This window comes from Psittacula echo (genome assembly GCF_963264785.1).
Source record: "Psittacula echo genome assembly, chromosome: 6".
Taxonomy (NCBI): domain Eukaryota; kingdom Metazoa; phylum Chordata; class Aves; order Psittaciformes; family Psittacidae; genus Psittacula; species Psittacula echo.
In genome coordinates this window covers 10,452,609-10,475,978 of record NC_137743.1, presented here as the reverse complement: position 1 = coordinate 10,475,978, position 23,370 = coordinate 10,452,609, and the positions used below count along the sequence as shown (strand labels likewise).

General features: G+C 37.6%; 1 protein-coding gene across 3 annotated transcripts in view; it reads left to right on the top strand.

Annotated features, from left to right (window-relative positions):
* Positions 1-23,370, top strand: part of VTI1A (vesicle transport through interaction with t-SNAREs 1A) — a 271,249-nt gene that overhangs the window by 165,271 nt on the left and 82,608 nt on the right. For 2 of the 3 annotated variants that reach the window (XM_080620516.1, XM_080620515.1), the window contains 2 exons: positions 4,538-4,608; positions 8,882-8,943. In XM_080620516.1, coding sequence (XP_080476642.1) covers positions 4,538-4,608; positions 8,882-8,943 — 133 coding nt within the window. Of the gene's footprint in view, positions 1-4,537; positions 4,609-8,881; positions 8,944-19,633; positions 19,706-23,370 lie in introns of those variants that run through there. The other variant, XM_080620517.1, reaches the window with a different exon arrangement.

Here is a 23,370-nt window from a genome sequence, read left to right as displayed (position 1 = left end):
CTCCTAATTACGTAGCTCAAATGCATGCATTGTACATATGATGAGATTGGGTCATACTTCTAGGCATCTTCTCCATGATTTGGTTGGATTTAAGCTTTTTTCACATTTTAAACCAGATTAAGATATCTGATGTCCAGCGATAGGACAAGGGACAAGTTCCTGTGTGATGTACTCTAGGTTACCCTGCTGTTGCGGGGGGGTTGGACTAGATGATCTTTTGAGGTCCCTTCCAACCCTCGGGATTCTGTGATTCTGTGATACCTCTTATGAAACATATTTATATATATGTATATATGTAGTGTCCTTTCCAACTCTAACTATTCTATGATTCTATGTTTCTATGCATAGATATATCTACATACACACAGGGTACACTTTGAGAGGAAAGGTGCTGTGAAAACCATGTTGGATTATTTTATTTTTCATATGAAAAGAAAAATGGGAACTCTGTCTTCAAAATTCATAAAAATGCATATTTATTTTTCCAAAAGCCTGGAGAGGCTTATTCCGTATCATTCCTATCTCTTGAGTAAATATATTAATCATTCTTAAGGAAAAGAGTATTATTGACTTGAATGATTAGAAAAAGCTCTTTCGGAATCAGTTTAGCTGATAAAGTAAATAAATACTTAAATGGCTGGAGGCAAAAAAAAAGGAAAAGAAAAACCAGTCAAGCACAACTTACTTTCCGTGCTTGATATGTGCACGTGTACATATTAGAAATCAAGCTCTGTGGAACATATATTAAATAATTCTGATTTGTATGTTTAAATAAATGCTGCTTATAGGCTACAGGCAAATTCCAAAGTAAGGGCATATTCAGGAGTGTAAAGCATCGCTAGAATTGATCATTGTCTTTTGGGTTTATCTCGATATAAAAGTTGAAAAGCACATGCTGATTTTTGCACACGTGAAGGGGGAAGTTGGGTTTGCATTTGCTGTTTTTCTGGGGTTTTGTTTTTTCTTCAGTTGGGGAAAGTGTCTTCATTCTTCTAATCAGTCTCAGTGTTTTAGGATAAGATATGTTGATGGATTTTCTTTGCTTAAGGGTCTCATAGAACCAGGCACCATTTGTGTTGGACCCACGACATGACATTATTAAGGTGTTTAGCACTGAAGAGGCTGATTTCCCAAAACTGTTCAAACACCTTTAAGGAGGAATAAATTCAGAGCTGTGAATTTTAGCATTCACCCTTTAAGGCTGATGCTTGTTTCATTATGTATTTTTTCAGAATTTCTTTTCCTGTTCATCACAGCGTTCTTTAAGACTGAGATAATTGCTATATCAAATATTCCTGCCCTCTGTCAGTACATAGGTAATAATGATGTAAATGCATTCACCCTTCTGCTTTTCACAGTTCAGCTATAATTTTTAGAGCATAATTTTATGCATCTCTTTGGGAAGTTCAGTTAGAAGAGTCAGCACCACGCAGTCTTTTTTAGGACTGGGAACTGCACAGTACTATACATTATCTGTACATACCAACTAAAAGGTTGGGATAATCCCCAAATAATTGATAATGTTAAGATTCTCTGGGAATAACACCATTACTGGCAACACGCAACAACCTTCAGTTTGTGCATTGGTCCTAATTCATGCATCTGCACTACAGTGTATCTTAGAAACCTGACCTTTTCACATAATTGTAGTAGAATTGTCAATGATTTGCGTTATAAGTAGTCTGGAAAGATCTATACAGCTCTGTTGCTCTAAAAGCATGAAGCGGCCACATAGGTGAAGACTTTAACTGGCAGGAAAATATCAAGAGTAGTGGAGAAACTTGAAAAATTACAGCAAGCAGATATCAATGTTATCAAGCTTGTAGTTAGTTCTACTGTGGGCTAATGTTACCTTTTCTCCAGTCCTGGGCACCTTCACTTGCAAACCAAGTGAGGAGATATGTCTTTGTATCATTTATAAGTCTGTATATTCTTTATTTGTTAATATTTTTGTTTGACAGCCTTGACCTTCCAGCTAAAAATCAAGTTTCACTGTCATCAGTGAATTTTCAGAGTAGAATAAGTATATGAAGAGGATTTGTGGATAAACTTGTCAATTTGTGTTTGCAAACTTACTGTGAGATTATGTTACCTCCGTTATATCTCATTGTTCAACTTTTGTTGTTATTTTAGCCCAAAAAAGGCCAAAGATCATCAGCTAAAGTGCATGTAGAGTAAAGCTGCTCCTGTAAAATTGATGACCCATCCAATTATTTATCTATAGAGGCTGCTGGGAAGAAACGCAACTATCTCAGTTCTCAGACCCCTCTGCTAGGTTGAACTTCATGGCTGAAGGTTTAATCCCTAAGTGTCATATCAACAATTCATTCTGTGATATTCTGGCTGACATGCTCTCCTTCCTTATTTATTGATGTCTTCAGTCATCGACAATGAGAGGAAAATACACTATTCGTCAAAGTGACGGTGTTTTACCCTCACTTACAGTTGATGCTGCTGTCACATTGATGGTTGGAAAATAAATTCAATCATTATAAAAAGCTAAGAGTGTGAACTTGCCAGTGACAGGAAGAAGATGAAAAAAAAACCCCACAGTAACTTGCTTAAAATTGGTGTAATAAAAATAGAACTGTTTCCTATAAAGATATTTTTGAGCTTTGTTTATGAAATTCCAAGCTGTTTAAGCCATTTATTTTGTAGTTATCCCTTTGAAGGGGGATCTGCTCTTCACACTCCTTTGTGTCTGTGCAAACATATGTATAATTTTTAGCAATAAATACTCATTATCATTTCACCTTATGCTACTTGGTTACTTGTTGATTCTTTTCCCTCTATGTTCAAGGGATTTTGCTTTGGTTTTTCTCACCAGATTTTATTGAATGCATGTATCTGTTTGTGTATTACAGTATTTTGAGTGCTTTGATGAGGAATAAGTTCAGTATAGTTTCATCCAGTAAGTCCTTTAACATGCAAACATAGGCAAAGCTCTCTTGAATTGCTTTCTTAGGCTACCATTTGTATAGCTGTACTGCACCTTACAGCTTTTTAAATTCAATAACCACATATCTTACCACATTTCACCTTTGGGAGGCAATGTATATACAGCTTAAAGTAAAGAGCAGCAAGCCAAGAGGGACAAGATAGCATAATGAGGATGTCAATTTGTGGTCAGATATCTGAGGAAATATTTATCTTACTTGTACTGCACTTGGCAACAGATAGAGAAATATATATGTAATGAATTTCTTTAGACTTTATCTGGCAGAGTGTGTACCTCTTGTTAAATGCATTTAGAAAAACCAAATTTGCTTGTCTCAAATTTTTGAACTTTGAGGTTATTCTGCTTTGAATTGTTTCCAAACAAATGGACCTATCTATTAAAACAATAAGAATCATCATGTTTGCTCTGCTAACGTATGGGTGAATTTTTAATGATACATTTTCTTGATGCTCCTCAAATGATGACATTTTAAGACTCGACTCATGTACAGAACGAAAGCAAGGCGTGATTTTTGTTGTTTATGAAAAAAGAAAAATCCTGGTTTTGTAGTTTTACTCAGTTTTGCTGGGTATCTCTGACAAGCTAGCTAAGTAGCCTAAATGAATGTGCACAGAAATGCTGGTTGTCTCACACGTGCTGTGTGTCCTGAGGCAAGCTACAGCTGCTTCAGCTCCTTGTGTCTGTTTCCCCATCTGTAAAACAGGAATGATTTAACTTATTTTTCTCCTTCAGGGAAGTACAGGGTGGGTGTCTTAATGTTTCTATAGGACTTTGAAGATTAAAATCTCTATACTTGCTGCTAATATTTCTGTGTTAGAGGAGCATTTGACTGAAGCTGTTTGAAGAGTGAAGTTTTGGCATCTTGTGTTGTCTTTATACCATAACTTGAGGCCTCTCCAATATAATTTTGCAACCTTAGGTTCAGCATAAGCTGTGGAAGCAAACAACCCCAGTATAAACAAATGGTGATGACAATTGGTTAATGTATATGTCTGCTGTTAAAAACATCAGGAGATCCATTACAGCATATCTCGAAGTTTGCCAGGATAGTCCATGATGGAGCAAAACAGACACCAGTAACTGTGCTTACCCTGAAATGGCTTTTATTTAAGCATCACTGATAAATGCTGAGAGGTTTTCTCTATTATGCTTCTCAGTGTCTTTAGAAGTATAAGGAGAGCTGATGTTTTAGCAAAGGCTTCCTGACTTCCTTTCTAAGACTTAGAAAGGAGTGGGCTTAAGGAGCATGTGGGATGTATGAACACCCAGCACTGAGAGCAAGCCTGAAAGTCTTCTTGCTTTGTTTTATAGACCAAAGGTCAGCATCTATTCCTAAGGCCTACACAACCTCTAGAGATTGCAGGGGGACAACTCCTCATTTGATTGTTACTTCTTCAGTTTTACATTGCTTGAAAAACTTCAAATTTAGTACAATGATGTCTTCCTCTTTGCAGTTAGGAGCAGTGATTAGGCTACCACATGTATTATATGCTGTTGTTGCAATCTAACCCAGCATTTTGAGGCCTTACAGCCACAAGCTATGTTTTTCATGATTTACATTTTGATTTTTTAATGCAGAGCAGATTGGACAGGAGATGCTGGAAAACCTCAGCCATGATAGAGAGAAGATCCAGCGTGCTCGGGAAAGGGTAAGTTTGATAACAAGTAATTGCTGGTCTCGGATTTTATTTGCTTTGGACAAGTTCTCTGTGCGTGCAAAAATAATCCAGCATAATGATCAGTTTTATATAAATCAGCTGCTAAGTCACTAAATTGGCTGTTGGAAGAAAGCTTTCTGTCACTAACATCATAGTTAGGTCATTTTTTTGTCCTTTGAAAGGTTTCTTATAGCGTCCATTGCAGTGACTTCTTGGACTTTCTATGAAACAAGGTTCAGCATTACAGTTGAGCTGCTAATAGTTGATCAACCTTACATTTTGTAGCTCAAATGCTAATAGTTGCCTCCTGGGGCAGTTCTGAGTGAAAGAACAGATTTACTTGCTGCTCGGTTGCTGCAGTCAGGGTAATACATCTATGTCATTTTTGGCTTATCTTGCCTCTATAGGGATCAACTCTTCTCTGTAGAGTTAATGAAGATGCTCAGAAGCCCATCCCATCCAATGCACGCAACTTCTCTGAAGTTCAGTCTAAGAAATTTACCACTCTGGTTCTGTTTCCATTCACTGAACAAGGCATGATTTTGTCTCCTTGACACATCGATCAGATACTTTGCTGAATGTCCAATTTTGCCAAAGCCAAGTCCACCTATAGGCCTCTAGCTGACCAAGGCCACTTAAAACTCCTTTGTCTGTCCCAATGAGTTTCTTTACCTGGTTAACTTTGGCTGATAAAGCCTCGTATGATGGCTTTAATGAGGCATTTTCTGTCAGCTGTACCAGTTGCTTCCTGAAATCCTAGTTATTAACTACTTTAAAACATTAATTATAACTAAATAATTAAATGTAACTAAGGATTGTGAGCACTTACCAAGGGTTGTTCAGACAACTTTGTGTCTTACTTCACCTCCACTCCTCACATCCCTAGCGACTGCTGAGTCTGAGATGCTTTTCTTTTCCTAGCTGGACAAGTAAAACCTAGGCGATGGAGATGAATGCCATGTACCCGTTTCTGCTGACAATAAAAATCCTTGGGAAGGAGAGAGTGTAGTTCTGATGACTCTGTGTACACATGGTTTGTAGCACAACTTGCCCTTTTCTGCACTTCCCACCTGAAGAGCAAATTGATGGAAAAACCTGTAAGTTGCAAGGGCAAGATTAAAAATAAGTGTCCCACCACAGTGCACTGAAAGACCTCTTGTCATAAATGGAACATCTCAAATTACAGGTTTTTATCCTATGCCACTTAAAATATTTTGTTTAGGGAACTGAGAAAAGTTCTCCAGGGGAGCCACATGAGTGGACCTCTCCCAGCTGTCTGTGTATTCAGATGAACAGTAAGGGATGATCTTGGGTAACTTGGCAAGATTTCCATTTGCTGGAAAGACCAGGACAGAGGGTTCTTCTAGCAACGCATAATAGCTTTACACTGAATATATGATATTATTGTCTTATTAGTCAGGTAATAAACTTGTCTTCTAAAAGTCAAATGTCAACCTGAGTATGATGGTCAGGTCTTAGCAGTTCAGTGTTGTGAAAATTAGGAAGATTTTCTTGTGATCAAAATTTAAATGAGTTACTGTCTCTGTAGCTGAGTTAAATTTACATATGTGAGTTTTCCTGTGTGTAAAGTAAAGCTCTTTTTTTTCCCCAAAGCCAAAAATGAGGGATAAGAGGTCTGCTACAAGTCAGACAGATTAGATGGACTGTACAAGACTCTAAAAGTTGCAATGTTTTTTAGGAAAACCTCAAATTAAAATGTCTATGTCAAACAGGATATCACCATCAGCATCTTGTTCATCTTCCTTCCTTTCTCATTAGTATTCTTAATATTATTTTTAAAGCTTTCTTAACCATCACATAGATTTGCCATTTTATGCCATTCTATTTGCCATAGAAAAGTTTATTTCAAAATGTTTTCACTACAGCAGTTTTGTGAAGGAAGGAAGTGCCATCATACGCCATCTAACAGGTTTGCATGGCACGCATTCTTTGGCTTATGTGGTGCACTGGTATTAGTAAAGAAATGATGGAAGAACTATAATCAGATATTTCAGTTTTAAATAAAAACAAACTTACAGTTTGAAACTCTTTATGTTGTTTTTTTTCTTCCAGGGCAGGAAGAAAAGGTGGGTTTTTAGTGTTCTCTTGGGAGGTAGCTAGAGATCTTCCATCTGTGTGTGTACGTGTTTGTTTCTTTTTTAACATTGCCTTCGCTTATTTTGTAGGTTTTTTAATTACCATAAAAATATAAGGTTGTCTTGCTTAGAGGGGTTTGTCAAACCTCTAAGATTCAGCTTCCCCTAACTATCAGTACTGATTCTAGCTGTCAGATAGAATCCTGCAGCAAGAGAGGAAAGTAAGGATCAAACGTACAGTGGTAAAAAGGAGAGAGCTACTTTTCTGTGAAAAGGGAGGAGAATCCCCAAGTATTAAATGCATCCTTATGAATAATAAAAGACCGATATAAAGCATACATTTGTACTTCGGATCCCTTCTAGCATGGAGAAGAACTTGGCTTTTTAATGAGCCTTCTAAAAATTATTGACTTTTTTTCTCCTGTTCCTTGTGTCAAACTGGGCTAAACTGCTATTCTGGATCCTGAATTGTCTAGATTAATCAGGAAAAAAATGAGGGAATGACCTTGAAATATAATGCTCATCTTTGTCCATCATAGCACATAATTACAGAGATCTGAGAGTCAGTGCAGGCCTTCCCACTGCATATGATATTGCTAAGAGCAAATCTGGGTTAGTGTTATCCAGTCCCAGCTTCTCCTTGGTATTTTCTTAATACCTTTTACAAGAACAAGGAGGAAATATATGCAAAAAGGTTATGTGTCATTGATTGCAGCTACTGATTTCAGTAAGAAACATTAAATCTGGTACCAAATATTTATAATATTGGGCTTCAGAATAGAAACTGGGTTTAATATTGCTGCCATGCACATATTCAAGATATAATAGTGGTTTGTTATGGTGAAGGTGATTTATTATCAGAAGACTGCCACTTTTCGTGACAGTGTTACTGTTTGGATGGATTTAGCAGAGGATGTGTTTTGTCTTCTATAGCAAAGTTTCTTTAGTAAGAAATCAATGAGTCGGGTAATCCTTTCAATCTGATTTGTTAATGAGGAGGTAAATATTCAGCTTTCATAACGAGAAGAATGTTTTTATGTAGGTACACACAGCTGTGTTTTGGGGCATGTTAGAAGCAGGTGTCACTGCTATTTCGTAACTGAGAATCATTATCTTTTACGGTAGATTTTGAAGTCTCACTGGTTCCAAGATCCCTAAAAAGTCAAAAGATGTCTCTAGCTACCAGTAGCAAAAGAGACAGTAGGAGAGTAACTCTGTTCTTCCTATACCCTTCTTCATTTCTAGGCTTCCTTTCGTGGGACAGTAATAAACACAAAAATGGAGGGGAGGTTTTATTCCCATTTAAAGAGCAATAAAAGTAACTGCACTTTTCTTAATATGAAGTTCATTTGCTTCATAAATTTTCTGTTCATGTCCCAAGTGTCATCTTTTATTCAGTTGTGCTTTTATCTGTTTTGCAAGAATTTTGGGAGCTGTAGAACAAGTCAGCTCGTCAAGTTTAGCTGGAATTATAGATTTTCTGTGTCCGAATAAACTACAAAAATGCTATTTTCAGCATGCACAATTATCCTTGCATGCACAAATACATATTATACCACTGTGCCTTATGTACGTACTGTATACTGTTCACAGAGTATTTGGGCATCCATCCCAGTGGTGGCCACTGTAAAGTCAGTACAAGTTTTGTATTTAAATACAAATATAGGCATATTTCTTTTATACAGAATTGGTAAAAGACCACTATTTTGTATTTCTGCTTTTTCTTTAAACTACTGTCTTTGAAAAACAGTAGAAGAAAGGTATGTTTGTTTTTCTTTTCATGAAGATTCAGGACACAGCGCCTGGCTGTCTCTTCATTCCTTGATGCCCTCACTAATATACATAACGAATATACATACACACATCAATGGGAATTAGGGATACCAATTTATAGACCTGCCACCCTGTATTTGTAAAGCTTTTGCTCTTTATCCTGGTTCATCTTTGTTGCCTCAATATCTTATTTTCCATGGATTTCATCTTTACGTAAGTGAAAACCAGACAAATAATTTTTAGTTTTCAGATCTTCAGTGACTTTCTTACATGAGAGTTTGTTGTGGGCTAAACCTGAAGTTGATTGACTCAAATGGCAGTAGGAATAGCTGTCCTTTGTACAGAATGGAATACATGTGCCTTTTGCCTTTAATGGGACTCTTTTTTTTCCCCAGCTTAGAGAAACAGATGCAAACCTGGGGAAGAGTTCCAGGATTTTGACGGGAATGTTGCGAAGGTAAGGCCAAGGTAGGGACATTTCCGCTCTCTTTTGTCCTCTATCCTTCTGTGCCTTTATTTTTAGTTTTAATTCAAACTCAGCATTTTGATGATGTACCTAACTTTTTTACATGGGCTGCTACGTAGAATGTCTTTGAATGAATGCTGGTAGTGAAGCAGGCATGGTTTGATAGCAGGCTTTATCACAGCTGTAGGAAAACTTTTCTATAGCCTGAAGGATTACCTCTTGCTCAATCATTTTGCATCTTTCTTTCTTTGTATTTGATGGGGGGTTTTGTCTGTGTATTCTAAAATTAAGCATTTTGATTATAATTTCTTGTGTTCTTTGTTCTTGAGTGATTTCAGTCTTTCTTTTGATCTTCAGGGTTTTTTACCTGTTAGATTTTATGTGAGAAAGTTTGTAAATGTTTTCAGGCAGCATACATTTACACACAGATAAAAGGTTAAGATGATGAATTCTGCCTGAATAGAGGGGGCAGACTCATTGTCAGACCTTGTGGTTTTAACATGTTCCTTCCATGCTTTCAGTGTTATAAAAATTGTACCTGGGATCAAAGTAAGGTGGTACAGAAAGGAAAAATCTCCAACATCCTAAAAGTCTATGTGGGACCGCAGAGAGGGAGTTATCCAGAGATTATGAGGCACCTTCCAAGACAGATTTTGTTAATTAGTGGCATCTCTGGATACTTGATCTTTACCCGGTGAAACAGCACCCAAGCTTCTCTGTCCATATATCTGTATATATTCAGCTTCTTATAGAAGAAAAGCATCCCTCTAATAGGTGGTTCTGGGTGCTATGAAAACATGGTTTGAAAGGAGCTTAGAGCATCCTCTCGAGTGTTCAGTATGAAATTACTCTTACCATTGGCTTATATGTGGCATGTTTGCTTAATGCAATCTGCTTGTTAAAAAAAAAAGAAGATAAAGTTTTAGCAGAGTTGTTGATTTGTCACTTCACTTGGAAAATAGCAAAACCAGAATTTAGTGAGTTGTTCTTTACTGCAAGCTTTATCTCTTCATTTCTGCTCAGAAAAATATCTTTGTTAGTCCTTGTATACCCAGCTGACAAAGGTTAAAATGACTGAACCTCATGCCTTCATTCCACAGATTTCTTACAATTCCAACTCCAAACTGTAACATATAAAATTCTCTGATTAAGAGTAATATGTAAATGACACAAGCTAAATTCAAAATCCATGGAGGAAGGAAGTGGCAATTGAAAGGGATGGTTCAGTGCCTGTAGACAATCAAAATAAACTATAAAAAAAATGAACGAAAGAAAAGACACAACCAAACCCAAGTCTCCCCAGGAAGGGCTCTGCGACATGAGCTGTAACAAATATTCTGCATATGTCTCCATTTTGTCAAATCTCATTAAAGGGGTTCCTTGCTTTATGTCAATTGGGCTGTCCAAAAATCATTCATCATTTTAGTGTAAAAAAAAAATCATGCAGTTATTTAAATAATATCATATTAATGTTAAAGTTCAGCTGTCATTTGATAGTATGGCTTAATCAGACATAGCATTTAGGAAAAATAGTTTTTTCGGGCTTTACTTGGCTTTCAGGTTGGCAGATTCAAATAAGGATTTATGGGTTTCTAAACCAATGTATTCTTTCCATGTTTATGCTTGAGGTACCTCAGCCTTTTTTGCAGCACCCTGTAGTCTGTTATTTTCAATAAAATAAAATATCTCCTCATATTGTGTTTGAATACATTTGCAAGTAATTTGGAGAAGCTGAAACAAAAACATATGCTGTAACCTTTGACTTTGTTTTGTGTTTGGGAATCACAGTTAGGAGTCCTAGTTTATAAGTGTTCCGTAAGCCAAATGAAAAATATGATCTTTCTGAAATATACTTGGGCTCTTCTTTTCAGACAAAAAGGATAATGCAGTCAAGCACCACCATGGCTTGTTTCTTTGTGTCAGAAAGGCACTGGATTTCCTTTTGCTTTAGCAAAAATCCTGAGCTGAGTCACCTGTCTGGGTGAAAGGCAGATTAGGATTTAAGCTCAGTTCAGCTAAATGTGCCAAAAGCAATGCCCCGGCATAGATGCAACTTGCAGTAGAAGATTCTCAAGATGTTATTTAAAACCACACAATAGCTAGACCTGTGGTGAATATAATTTGTTTGTGACTTGTTCAGTAGTAGGGTCTAGCATTATTCCAGCCTCAGCATCATCCCAGTGTTAAGTCTCAAGAATAATCATAAAATGCAGACCCTGAGAAATCAACACAAATTAGATAAATACAACTGCAAGAAAAATAATTAGCACGGATTGGCAGTTATGTCCTAATTTCTGCACACTTCAGTACATGCCACACAATGTTTCACTTAATTACTGGAGCCAATGAAGAAGAATGCTGGAGGACTATTCTTCACATCATTAATACACAGAAAAGGTAATAAACCGAACGTTGCTCAACTTAGTTGCTGCTCCCACAATATGTATTTGCTGATATGCTTGAAGTCATATGCCAGGCTAATGAGGCATATGCCAGGCTAAGAGACTATGCCATAGTCTCTTGACTATGATAATACCCTGTGCATCAAATTAATGCCTAACTATCTCTGTTTTTACATATGGGAAAGGTAAAGCAGAATCTGTTCTGAATCTGGCCAAATATAGTAAGAGGTTATATATTTAGATAGCTAGAGGGCTACCTTCCTCCCTTTGTATGACCTAAATTCCCTGGCCATGTATTTGTGCATAAAATGCTCCAGAGGTGGGGAATAAAAGCAGGGACAGGCTTTGTAGGTTGCCAGAGGTCACTAAGTAAATCAGTGGCATAATAAGGACAGACCTTCCTATACCAGTTTGCTGCTCTAGCAACTTTAGGAAGCCAGCCTTATGTATTGGAATTTGTTGTCTCCCTGTATTTCAAGTATTTGCTTAAGGGAAATTTTGTAATAAATGTTTTTAAATATTCTCACTTTGAAATAACCTATAAATTTATATTTGTTTTCCTGTAAATAAACCTCCTGGGATTCCACTAAACTAGTATATTCCATTCAGGGTATGGCATTGCATTACTATGATAAACTCAGCATTTCAAAGCATTGATCATTTCCTTTTACACGTATCAATAGCTCTGGAAATCCTGGTGGTTTATGACTCCTCTTTAAAACTGCGAAACTATAACACAATTGCAGTGTAGTTTAAGTTAGAGAATTTTCAGATGATAGCTTTTAACATAAGGAAATGGCATCTTTTGCAATCATCTGCAGTATCACAGTCTCAGTCATCCATCCCTTGGCCTCTACCCCAGTGTAAATTGGGGAGCGCACAGTGTGTCAGAAAGAAGCAAAAAAGAATATGTTCTGAAAGATCTTCAGTCTTTTGCCCATATCCTAAGCCAATAACCTAGAAAAGCTTTTAGGAAAAGAATTTGGATAGCCTCCAAGCCACACACGGCCCAGTGGGAAACCAACAAAACTAAAAGTAACCAGATAAAAATTTCAGTAATTTGAACCTTTATCCAATTAGCAGATAAATTCTATCTACCCCCCTCCAAAGGGCAGAAAAATATTTCATGAAAAAATAGCTACCGCCCTCCAGAACAACTTTTTATGTTGTCTGGTTCACCAGGAAATTTTTATGCCAAAAATTCTTTTAATCTTCAGATTTCAATCTTCTGAATTGTCAGCAATGATTCTTCAAGAAGTTCATGAGCACATCTGCTCTTATAAGAGAGACTTTTAAAATGTGATTTCCGGCAGGACAGACACTACCTCCAGCTGATGGAAATGAAGCAATAAGTGTTCAGCTCTCAGGTGATAAATTATATGACTTGCCAGCTGCATGACCAATATGACTACAATCAGAACTGGAATGCCTGCCCCTCTGTGCTAATTGTAGTTGAGCTTCTTCGCTCCTCTTTCCAGGAAAATTCTGCTAGTCCTACTTTTTGCATCAGTTCTAATCAAACTTCCTTGTACTTTTGAACTCCAGGATAGTCCTGACCTTACAGTTATTTCTCACCATTTCATAGAATCATAGGACAGTGTAGGTTGGAAGGAAGCTCTAGAGGTCATCTGGTCCAACCTCCTGCTCGAAGTAAGTCTAATTAGAGCAGGTTGCTCAGAGACTTCTCCATTCAAGTTTCGAACACGTCCAAGGTTGGAGATACCAATGCCTCTTTAAGCAGTCCATCCCAGTAGCAGTTGAAATTAGCAATTTTTCCAGTTATCTATGAAAATTTCCCAGCACCCAACTTGTGTCCGTTGCCTCTGGTACTAAGCAGAAGTGATTTAAAACATAAGTGTTTTACAATTGGCCTTCAGAATTTGGGCCTGGACTGCAGTCATTCCTAACAATTCTCAAACAACTTCAACAGTTGTGAAGAGGCCCCTGTGGTCATTAGCCTGAGAGGACATTCAGTGTCGAGCAGTTCTTTACACAGGGTGTGGGATGCTCTACCTCCACCCATTGACCTGGTTGGGTGGCCATTCAGTAGTCGATGCGTAAGTAATTATTTATTTGCTTTCTCACACTCTTAGAGATGGGAAAAAGCTATTTATGTCAGTTCTACCATCACTCTTGATTGCAAAGCCCACATTTCCATATGCAGAACAGCAGCAGAGACAGTCATGTCGCTCTCAAGGCAAACCAAAACAAAGAGTGAGTTTTCTCACTATCTTTTTCCCCTATTTAACTACCAATCTCTGTTTCCATCCCCAGAAGTCCATAACAAAAAAGATTTTCTTCTGAGCTAAAGCCTATCTCAGAATCAGTCTTCCTAGGCCATAACTATTCAGTCTCTGCAGTTTTCTGAAGGAAGGTCTTCACATCACAGATACAGAGTGAAGTTTAACATACAGTTAGACTTGCCTTGTTTTCATTCTAATAGAAGAATTGCTGTTTCCAACAGGAACTTTGCATATTTGGTCTCAAGCCAGAAGAAGTTTGAGCAGAAACTGTTATAGCAACTTTTTGGTACATGTATTTCTATTTTTACTTCAAGATGTATTTCTACACTGAAAATTATTGAAATGGTAAATCCTTTAGCTACATGTCTGCTCCATGTTGAATATTTACAGCTGCAGCTGTTTACTTCAGTAATTTAGACCTTGATTCAGGAACATATTTTAGCATATGGTTAACTTAAACCAGAGGAGCAAATCCCTTAACCTGAGGGAGACCAAATAAGGAGGGTAATGAGTGGCAGGATGATTCTGGGTCATCTTTTGGGCAACACAGTTTTTATTGTGCTCTTTGCTCAAGGCTCATAACAGAGCAAACCCTGTCCTTAATATTCCTGTTGTTAAATGGTAATCATAAAATACACATAAGGTATTTTAGTGCTTGTTACTGTCAGTGTGAGATTTTCTTTTTAAATTTCCTGCCTTTTAAGCATTTAATATAGTCACTTGATTCTTATATTATTGGATGTTTGTGGTTTTTATGCAGCTAATCTTTATCGTTATGAAGTGTTGAATCTTTCAGAAGGAAACTAGTAAGCTTTGTGGTGCTGTTAATCACCAGATAGTCTTTGGATAAATAAGATACAGCTTCTTATTGCAGATTAAACCTTGGCATTAATTAGTACCTGGTTATTCGTCACTTTGTCTCTGACTTTAAAAATAAACCTTGTTTCTTTGTTGAAGTGATGGACAAAACATCTGGAAAGTGTAAATGTAGTGTCAGCAAAATTCCCATTCTTCAACATTAGGAGTCCAACCAAAAAGGCAGGAAATGTACCTCTAGGTCTGAACAGCAAGAGTTTTAAAACAGTATGGGGCACTGTGGGTTCCCTGTTCTAAAGTTAGGTGTGATGTAATCTGGTGTATGTAAGATGCATTTCTTACTTTTAATAATCAATTGAGAGCCATTTTATAAACCTTGCTCATCTTTCTTGGACAGTGTTCTGTATATTTCTTCCTAAATGCTTTTGAAAACTGTTACTCTACTTCATTCAGCCTTATTCATACTTCATTTCATGCATCGCAGAAGGTGCAGAAGTCTCCTGAACTGCTGTATAACCACCATAGCTACAGCACATGGAGAATTCCAAACCACATACTGAAGCTACTGAGTGCCTCACAGGATGGGACCAATTTCAACTTTGCAAGCATGTAGCTATATTAAGTTTAATGCCACCATAGCCTTTGCAAGCCTTCAGCTCCAAGAGCCTAAGTGATTCAGAGTTAAATTTACTCCAAACCTGGGGAAAAAAAAAAATATGCATAATGATCAATCTTCATATTTTAATAGCTTAAGTGCGTAGGACTAAATAAGTCAGTGTTTTCATCTCCTTGCACCTAGGCGGTCTTAGAAGGGTATGTCCTGCGTTCACTGAGATAGAAGCATTTCTATTGTAGCATTGTTTTATTTTTCAGATTGTTGGAAAGCTTTATCCACATGTCAAACGTCCTATACAGCATTCATTATAAGCGAGGCTCTCAGCATTCTTTTGACAATATTTCTAATTCTCTTTTTTCATTCCTTTTTAAAATGTACAATGGCCTTTGTTCTGTTCTTTCCATTCCCTCTTTTCTATCATCCAGAATTACTATCTCATTTGCCCCCCTTCTATCTACTTGTGTCCAGCTGAACAGCTGGAAAGAACATTATCTAAAGCACAGTTGTGTTTCTGCAGGAAAACAGGATCCCACTGGATAATTATCCAAGCTAGTCCTAGACTGCATATACCAAGAATGTAAAGTATTGTAATAGGCTAAATATCATGTAACCCTTTGTGATTGTTCTCTGTATTGAGATATGTTGACTACGATTAAGCAGCTAAAGCCTAAAGAGGTTCACAGTGTCATGGGTGAAACAAAAGGCATTTCATAGTCAGCGTTGTCATGTCTGAACCACAATAGATGTCTCATGACATGCTTTCATGAGAAGGCATGTCTTATATCAGCATAATCAGTGTGGTGCTTTCTTGCAGTGGTTACAAGTAGTTTCCAGTTGGATGAGTTCTCTCTGACATGATATTCTGGAATAGCGAAGGTAGTAAAAATATTTTGAGTGTGGTGAGATTGTTTTTGTGAAGCAGGGTGAAGTAGGGAACCTGTTAGCAAAAGCTGACATTGGTAATTGCTGAAATAGTTGGAGACAACTCTTCAGATATCAGTTAAGTCGAACTCCTTAAGGACAGCAGTAAATCAAGGATTATGCTGCTCTTGACACCACTCACACTGTAATTGTCACAAAGCAATATATGCCAAGTTTTACACATGCCATTTACTAGAGCTTTTAAGCCATAAATGCCTAAGTGTAACATTTACTGAATACAGATCTGCATGATAGTTTGCTACATGGGTCCTTTCATTTTAATCCACAAGTTAACCAGAAGAAAGAGAATCATCTTGGAAGTGAACTCAGAAAAGTTCATCCCTTTGTGTGAAGCCAGGATTGACTGTCCCCGTTTCAGTCCTGGCAGATATTTGTTTTGCCTGCTCTGCACTGATGAACATTCCCCATCTCTTTGATTAAATAGTTCCAAGTTTTGCCTAATGTTTAGCACAGATCTTTCTTCCTGGATAGAGAACTTCTCTGTGCTGCTGCATTTGAGGAGATTTCTGTGCTCTGTCATGGCCCATGACTTCTGCTGTGGAAAGAAATTTCTGCTGAACTTCTCAAGAATTAGAGAACATAGATAATAGTGTACACACATTATAGTTTCCAATTTTCATAAAGCCAAGCCTTTTGATAGGATTCAGGAATGTAAAACTGGAAGACTTGGATAGTGATCTAATAGGAAAATCCTGGAAGCTCAGCCTCTCCAACCAGTAGCTTTACGCGTAGGTGTCACTAAGCTTTGCAAATGGAGACACCAAAATTAAATCATTCTCATTGAGGTTACATACCTGGACTAAAACTAGGCTGTATACTAAGCTCACTAAAAGTAGCATTTGGAATTCAAACACTAACAACAAAAAACTGAGATTTAACTTACTTTGTGGCACTTTAGGAAAAGGCAGCAATGTTGTCAAACAAACATCAGAAGTTTTAACTTACTTTTCCCACCTGTGCCCATAGACATACCAGCATATTTGACAGCTCTGGCATTTGAAAACAAATGGTGGGAATGGGAATTGTTTTGCATAGTCTTCTGTCAGGTCACTGCAGGAGCTTTGTAAATCTTTATCAGGTAAAGAAGCTCTTCTGTGCATTCTGAGTATAACTTAGTAGCATTTGGCACTTTTCTTTCCACACTTGATGCAAATTGTCATGTTTTAATAAAAGCAAAATTAATTCAGCTTTCCAGCACAATTCTGATCACACACCAATGATTTTATCTTTAAGAAAACAATGAAGTCATCAAACTGATTTAAAACTGCTGTGCTATCAGAATCTTGTCTTTATTAGTTAATCTTTTAGATTAGATAATTTTCAGTCTGTCTCATAGTAGCAGGTCATAGTTTTGGCTGTGCTCAGGAGACAGATTAAGTGACCAACAACTGGAACAAAGGAAAACTCAGGATTTGCTGGGTACAGTTTTTGTTGAAGTCAGTCACTCAAGTTCTATCACAAAATCCAGGACCTGAACTTGCAAGTCATACTTACGTGAGTAGTTTGCTCATCCAAAGCCCTAGTATTGAATGAGGATCTCTTTTAGTTGGAGTAAAGTTTGTTTGGGGATGGATGTTGTTTGTTTTTGTAGTTTTAAAAAGGAGGCCATAAGTGATGACTGGGAAATCAGCAGCTAAGGAAAACCAGGGTCCCTTAGAATTTGTTGCAGATAAATTAGTGCTGCTGTGGGACAAGAGCGAAGCTGAGAGAGGATTTATATCCTTGGTTAGCATGTAATTATGTTGTATTGGACCTTTAAAACTCTGCAGAAGAAATGTTCAGCTAACCTGCTGAGCATCTGTCTGAAGAATAATGAAGTCATGAATGAGAAAGTGAGGTCTTAGAATAAGAGATTGTGTAATCTACTTCATGATGGGAAGGATGAAAATTTGCTAATTTTGGCTAGATCTTCAACTAATATGGAAGATTTGAACCTAATCAACAAAGAAAAGTCAGTGTGGAAATTGAGCAAAATGGGGAAAGGAAAAACAATCTTACCATAAACACTGAGATTTATGTTCTCCACATTTGTGTAGCTCTGAAGTCATTCATTGAAAATCATTGATTTTTTTTTTACAGCAATATCTAGAATAATATAAACAAGGAGAGACTCTTGCAACCTGTTTGCTTCAGACAAACCTAAATTTTCAGTGCTAGTGCTCCTTCAGTCTCAGAATCAGGATTATAACTCAGCTTTTAAAATCATATTTATTAATGGGGTTTTTTTGAAGACTTAAAGAGTTAGTCAATGAATTTGAATAGTCAGGAGCTACAATTTATTAGAATTAGAAGTGGTATTAGTACTCTCCAGATTAAAATATAGCACAAGAGTTTTTCACTGCCCTATGTGCCTTCTGCAAATATTAACGTTTTTCTGTGAGTGTGAACATGGATTATCTTGCTTGATCTCACTGTGGATTATTTACTACCTAAGAACTTTTTACTACCTAAGAACTTTTGCTTAGCTTGGACTTTACTTGGACTTTACTATATTAACTGAGCTGTAACCTAGAAGGTTTTTATAACACTTGTAAGTTGAAGCAAAGTCTTCATCATGTCTTATTTAGTAGATCTGCTGATAGTTTAAAATTACAACACTAACAAATAATTTTTCTTCTTGAATAAAGATTTCATTTTATGATTATTTTTGCACCAGTTCCTTGCCTTCCTCCCGATGAAAATGCTTGTGCAAGCAAAAACAAAGCGCTGTATGTTTCTCTGACACACTTATCATGGCTGCAAATAATGTGTTTAAATAGGGAATTGCTTGAGAAACATGGTTCTATTTGTGCCCAGCCTTGCCTAGATGTTGGGAAGCGTATGGCCTACTTTATCCATGCTGAGAAACTTCTTTGCTGCTTTCTGCTGCTGCTGTGTTTTTTCAGATGCAGTTTGCAGTGTGAATGGCACACACGTGTTGATTGTGAAGGTAGCATTCTTTCAGTACAGCCTTCAGCTAATTACTCTTAGTGGCAGAGGGGCTTTGTACCTCATTTGTGAACAGCTATTTATACTACTGCACCAGTACAAAGCAATGTTTCACATTACCAGTTTACCAGACTATTACACCATTGTGTTTTAATCCACAGTAGGTGGATGGAGAACATGAGCCATCTGTTTTATTTAATGGTATAATCAGTAAACAATATATGCACTTTACACATTTGGTCATTAAAGATGCCCATATTGTTGGACCCTGTATTTACATTGTAAATTGGTGTATTCACACATCAGCTCATTCTGGTTTAAAAGGCTTGCTGTGTTCATAAGATGGTACAAAGCAAGCTCAGTAACTGCTCGAACCCAGCGCAGGTGGTCGAGCTAGTTGCCACACAGATCAAAAGTCAAACAACTGTGAATCTTCCTTTGAAATGGCATTTAGAGAGACAAGGCTGGTCTTATCTTCACAAACAAGAAAGAGTTATAGATATACATCATGAAGTTATGAGAACAAAAGGGGGTTTTGTAATCGCCCAGCATCAGAAAATCCAGTACTGCAGACTTTTGTTAAGACATCTTTGGAATATAAAGACCATCTTATTTTCCTGGACAAAATGTAGGGGAGCAAGTCTGTATGATTAAATGTGAGAAGGTTGGCTGATCTCAAAACTTTGGAGACAAAACGTTGCTTTCTCTCACAGTCGATTTAATTTTATTTTCAGCGCTGCATAAGCAGAATAAAACAGACATCAGCAGCAAAACCCAATCTTATTGAAGGGATAGAGGTGAATGGGTGTATTTGTGCTGGAAAACAAGGAAATTGCTCTATACTTCAATTTCCCCAAGGTATCCTTGGTGACTGCCAAAAAATAGCCACAAAAATACATTAAAAATTCACTGATAAGTAAAATCTTGTTTGCTGGCATATTTTTAAGGAAGTGGAAGATCATACAATCGTGTATTAAAACAATGACGTTTATGTTCAATGATTCTGTCATTCCGTGGTTCTGTGTCAGTGTTTTATTTCACAGTTTGTGCTTAAGATGCCTAGAATTTAAGGTATTTATTGGAGGACTCAGTCTCATTTCTCACTGTGTTTCATAAGGAAATATAATTGGGTTTATCACCAGGTGAAGGCCTGACTGGCATCGGCAGTAGACAGCAAAAGGAAAGAACTCATGGAAGTGATATGGCTGAGCCTGAGTTTGCAGGTCAGCAAGGCTGGAGTAGTCTTGAGCTTAACAACACATCTGCTCAGTTGAGTCTGCTGATAAAGGTAGAGCTTTGTGAGTGCCAGTTCTTTAGCTCATCTTTTAAAGCAGCAGTGTCTGCCAGGATGAGATCTTAGTCATATCTCGTTGTATGCGCTCGTGTAAAAATATAGCAGCAAAATACTAACACATAGGAGATTTTCATTTTGGTTTCTGTTCCTACATAATGCAGCTATACTCAAAGGGGTAGGAGGAAAGGACTTTTTTACTAGGACTTTTTTATGCTGGCACGAATTTTAGAGATAAAGTATTTTCAAGAGTGTGACCAAAGAGAAGAAAATATCTTATTAAAAAAGGACATGGAACTGTTGGAACAAGTCCAGAGGAGGGCCACGAGGATGATCAGGGGACTGGAGCACATCCCGTATGGAGACAGGCTGAGAAAGTTGGGGCTGTTCAGCCTGGAGAAGAGAAGGCTGCGTGGAGACCTCATAGCAGCCTTCCAGTATCTGAAGGGGGCCTACAAGGATGCTGGGGAGGGACTCTTCATCAGGGACTGTAGTGACAGGTCAAGGGGTAATGGGTTCAAACTTAAACAGGGGAAGTTTAGATTGGATCTAAGGAAGAAATTCTTTACTGTGAGGGTGGTGAGGCACTGGAATGGGTTGCCCAGAGAGGTTGTGAATGCTCCATCCTTGGCGGTGTTCAAGGCCAGGTTGGATGAGGCCTTGAGTGACATGGTTTAGTGTGGGAGGTGTCCCTGCCTATGGCAGGGGGGTTGGAACTGGATGATCTTAAGGTCCTTTCCAGCCCTATTCTATGATTCTATGATTATATATTCTTTCAAAATATATAATATCTTCATGGTTAAAATATTTAAAATAAAGCAAAGAAAGGTTCAGCTGTAAGTGTCCGTTTTATAGTTTCTTCATATCTGTATTTCATGTAAATTGAATATGAAGCACTGGCATGTTTCCATATGCTTCATGACTTACTGCCTTCTGATTTTGAGATGTGATGTAAGTAACTTACTTCTAATCTTAGAAAGGCATTGAGATTTTTTTGTGATGATTTTTCCCAATCCAGGAAAAGCAGTCAGGTACTTGACTACTAATGTCTGAATCCTAGTTTTGTCCTGCGTCTATCTTGGGTAACTGCAGACACATCTGTTTCTGTGCATTTCTAAAATGAGGATAATGTTCCATATCTCAGCAAAGCATTCCAAGAGCAAATGCCCTTAATTAATCTGTGCATGGTCCTCACATGACAACATGATGAGAGTTTGTGAATGATGGACTAACTGGTAGCAGTGCCTGTCCTGATTCAGAGTCATGGCTTAAATGGATTTTAAAGGGGTGAAAGAGAAGCATGGGAAGAATTTAGACTAGAGGGGTATGGAATATCTGATTTCCCATAACAGTCTATTACCAAGTGCATACCTGATCTCCTTAACTATTGAACGTGGGTATGAGGAAGAGGAGGTATCCGTTCTTTGTTGATTTCTATAGATAATCTAATTTTGAGGGCTACAGGTGACAGGCTCATCTTTCTGTCAGTGACATTTTTGGTGTTACAGACAGAAAAGAGTATTTAGGTTGGTTCGACAAATAGAATTAATGCATTCCTGGAAACATAAGGATAAGTGTATTTATAGAAAAGCAGTAACGTTTAACTTGATGTGCTAGCCCAGGCAACTGCTTCTTGCTTATCAATCTCTCCTTACTCCTCCTGTCAGAAATGATGTTCTTATAGCTTGCTGTGGAGTGAGATGTATTGCTGGCTGCTGTCAACCTGCAAACGATCAGTACTTTACAAATGTTTGTTAAGTACTTTAGGGTTCCTTAAAAAAGATACATATCCCTACAAATGCAACAGTTTATGACTTACTCTCAGAATGCTGCTGTTTCCTTCTTCAAAGAAGGTGTGGAGGAGAGATGTGTAGACTCAGGTTGACAGTCACTTCCCCTGGCCAGAATTACCCTTAGCAGCATCACCTCTTGCCTCTGGGGAAAGAAGAAACATAATTTGTTACAGCACATGAATGGGTAAAGCCATGAAGATAGTCTAGAAATGCATAAAAATTCTATATCTCATGTGTAGTAACCAAGACATAGTGTGCCTTTAAAAATCCAATATTTTGCTGTCCAACTTCTGATTAAGGAGAAAATAAAAATATGGATTTCAGTTGTTGTATTTTGTTGAAACATCCACTGACATGATGCTGCTCTTAACTGTGAAGTTAGAAGAGAGTTTGTTAGGCAGTTTGTGTAGCAAGCACATGTTGAAAGCTAGGGTAAAAGGAACTTTGAACGTGATAGCTGGTAACAGTGCTGTCGAGCAAGCTCTTCCTGAATAGTGTTCTTTATAGAATGTCTCTTGTGCTGGCACACTTGCTTGGTCATACTTTAATGGTCATCTTTGAATTATTGATGATTTATTAAAGCTCTACCAGCAAGCAATGGGAGAATTAAACTCTCAAATGTCAGTTGCATCAGATGATTGCTCTTTGGGGAATCTAACTGATCAAATGAGATGAACCGTGTAGAATTCTTAAGACAGGAATTGCTCACATGTAGTTGTTTCTTAGCAAATTCACAGCATCCTCTTTGGAGTAAGATGGAGTATTTGGAATTACATGATACGCATACATGATGTTGAGCATATTGTAGGATTGTTTTATAATAAACTATTTTAATATATTAAAATTTGGTATTAGCAGTGTTTCAGATGCTTAGCAGTCAACTAAGGAAATAGGGACCTCATCTCGAAGATGCACATTGTAAACAGACAACACATTGGTGGGGTATGGGATGTTGAATGAAACCAAAGGAAAGGCAATGGTACAAAGATGCTGTCATGGTCTGTTTCACGTGGTGACTTTACATGCTTGTAATTCTATTCATTGAGATCAGTGGAAAAGCTTGTGCCCTGAAGCTTGTTCTCTGAATCTGAGAGGAAGAGCAGGTGCACAAGATACCAGAGAAATCTGTGTTTTATAAATGTAGAAACTAGCTTACAGTAGAGTTTTTCTGTTTTGTCCTGTTGCTCCACTGACCCAATTAAATACAGGCTTCATAGGAAAATATTTTCTGTGGCTAAACTCAATAACAGGGTTTGGTTGGGAGGACTATCAAACCTGGCCCTCATCTCTAAACTAGTGGGTTCTGAGACTGACTTTAGTTTGAGACCCACTGTGCCCTGGTTTCTTTGATCCAAACTCTGAGTATATATGATCATCATTTAAAGGA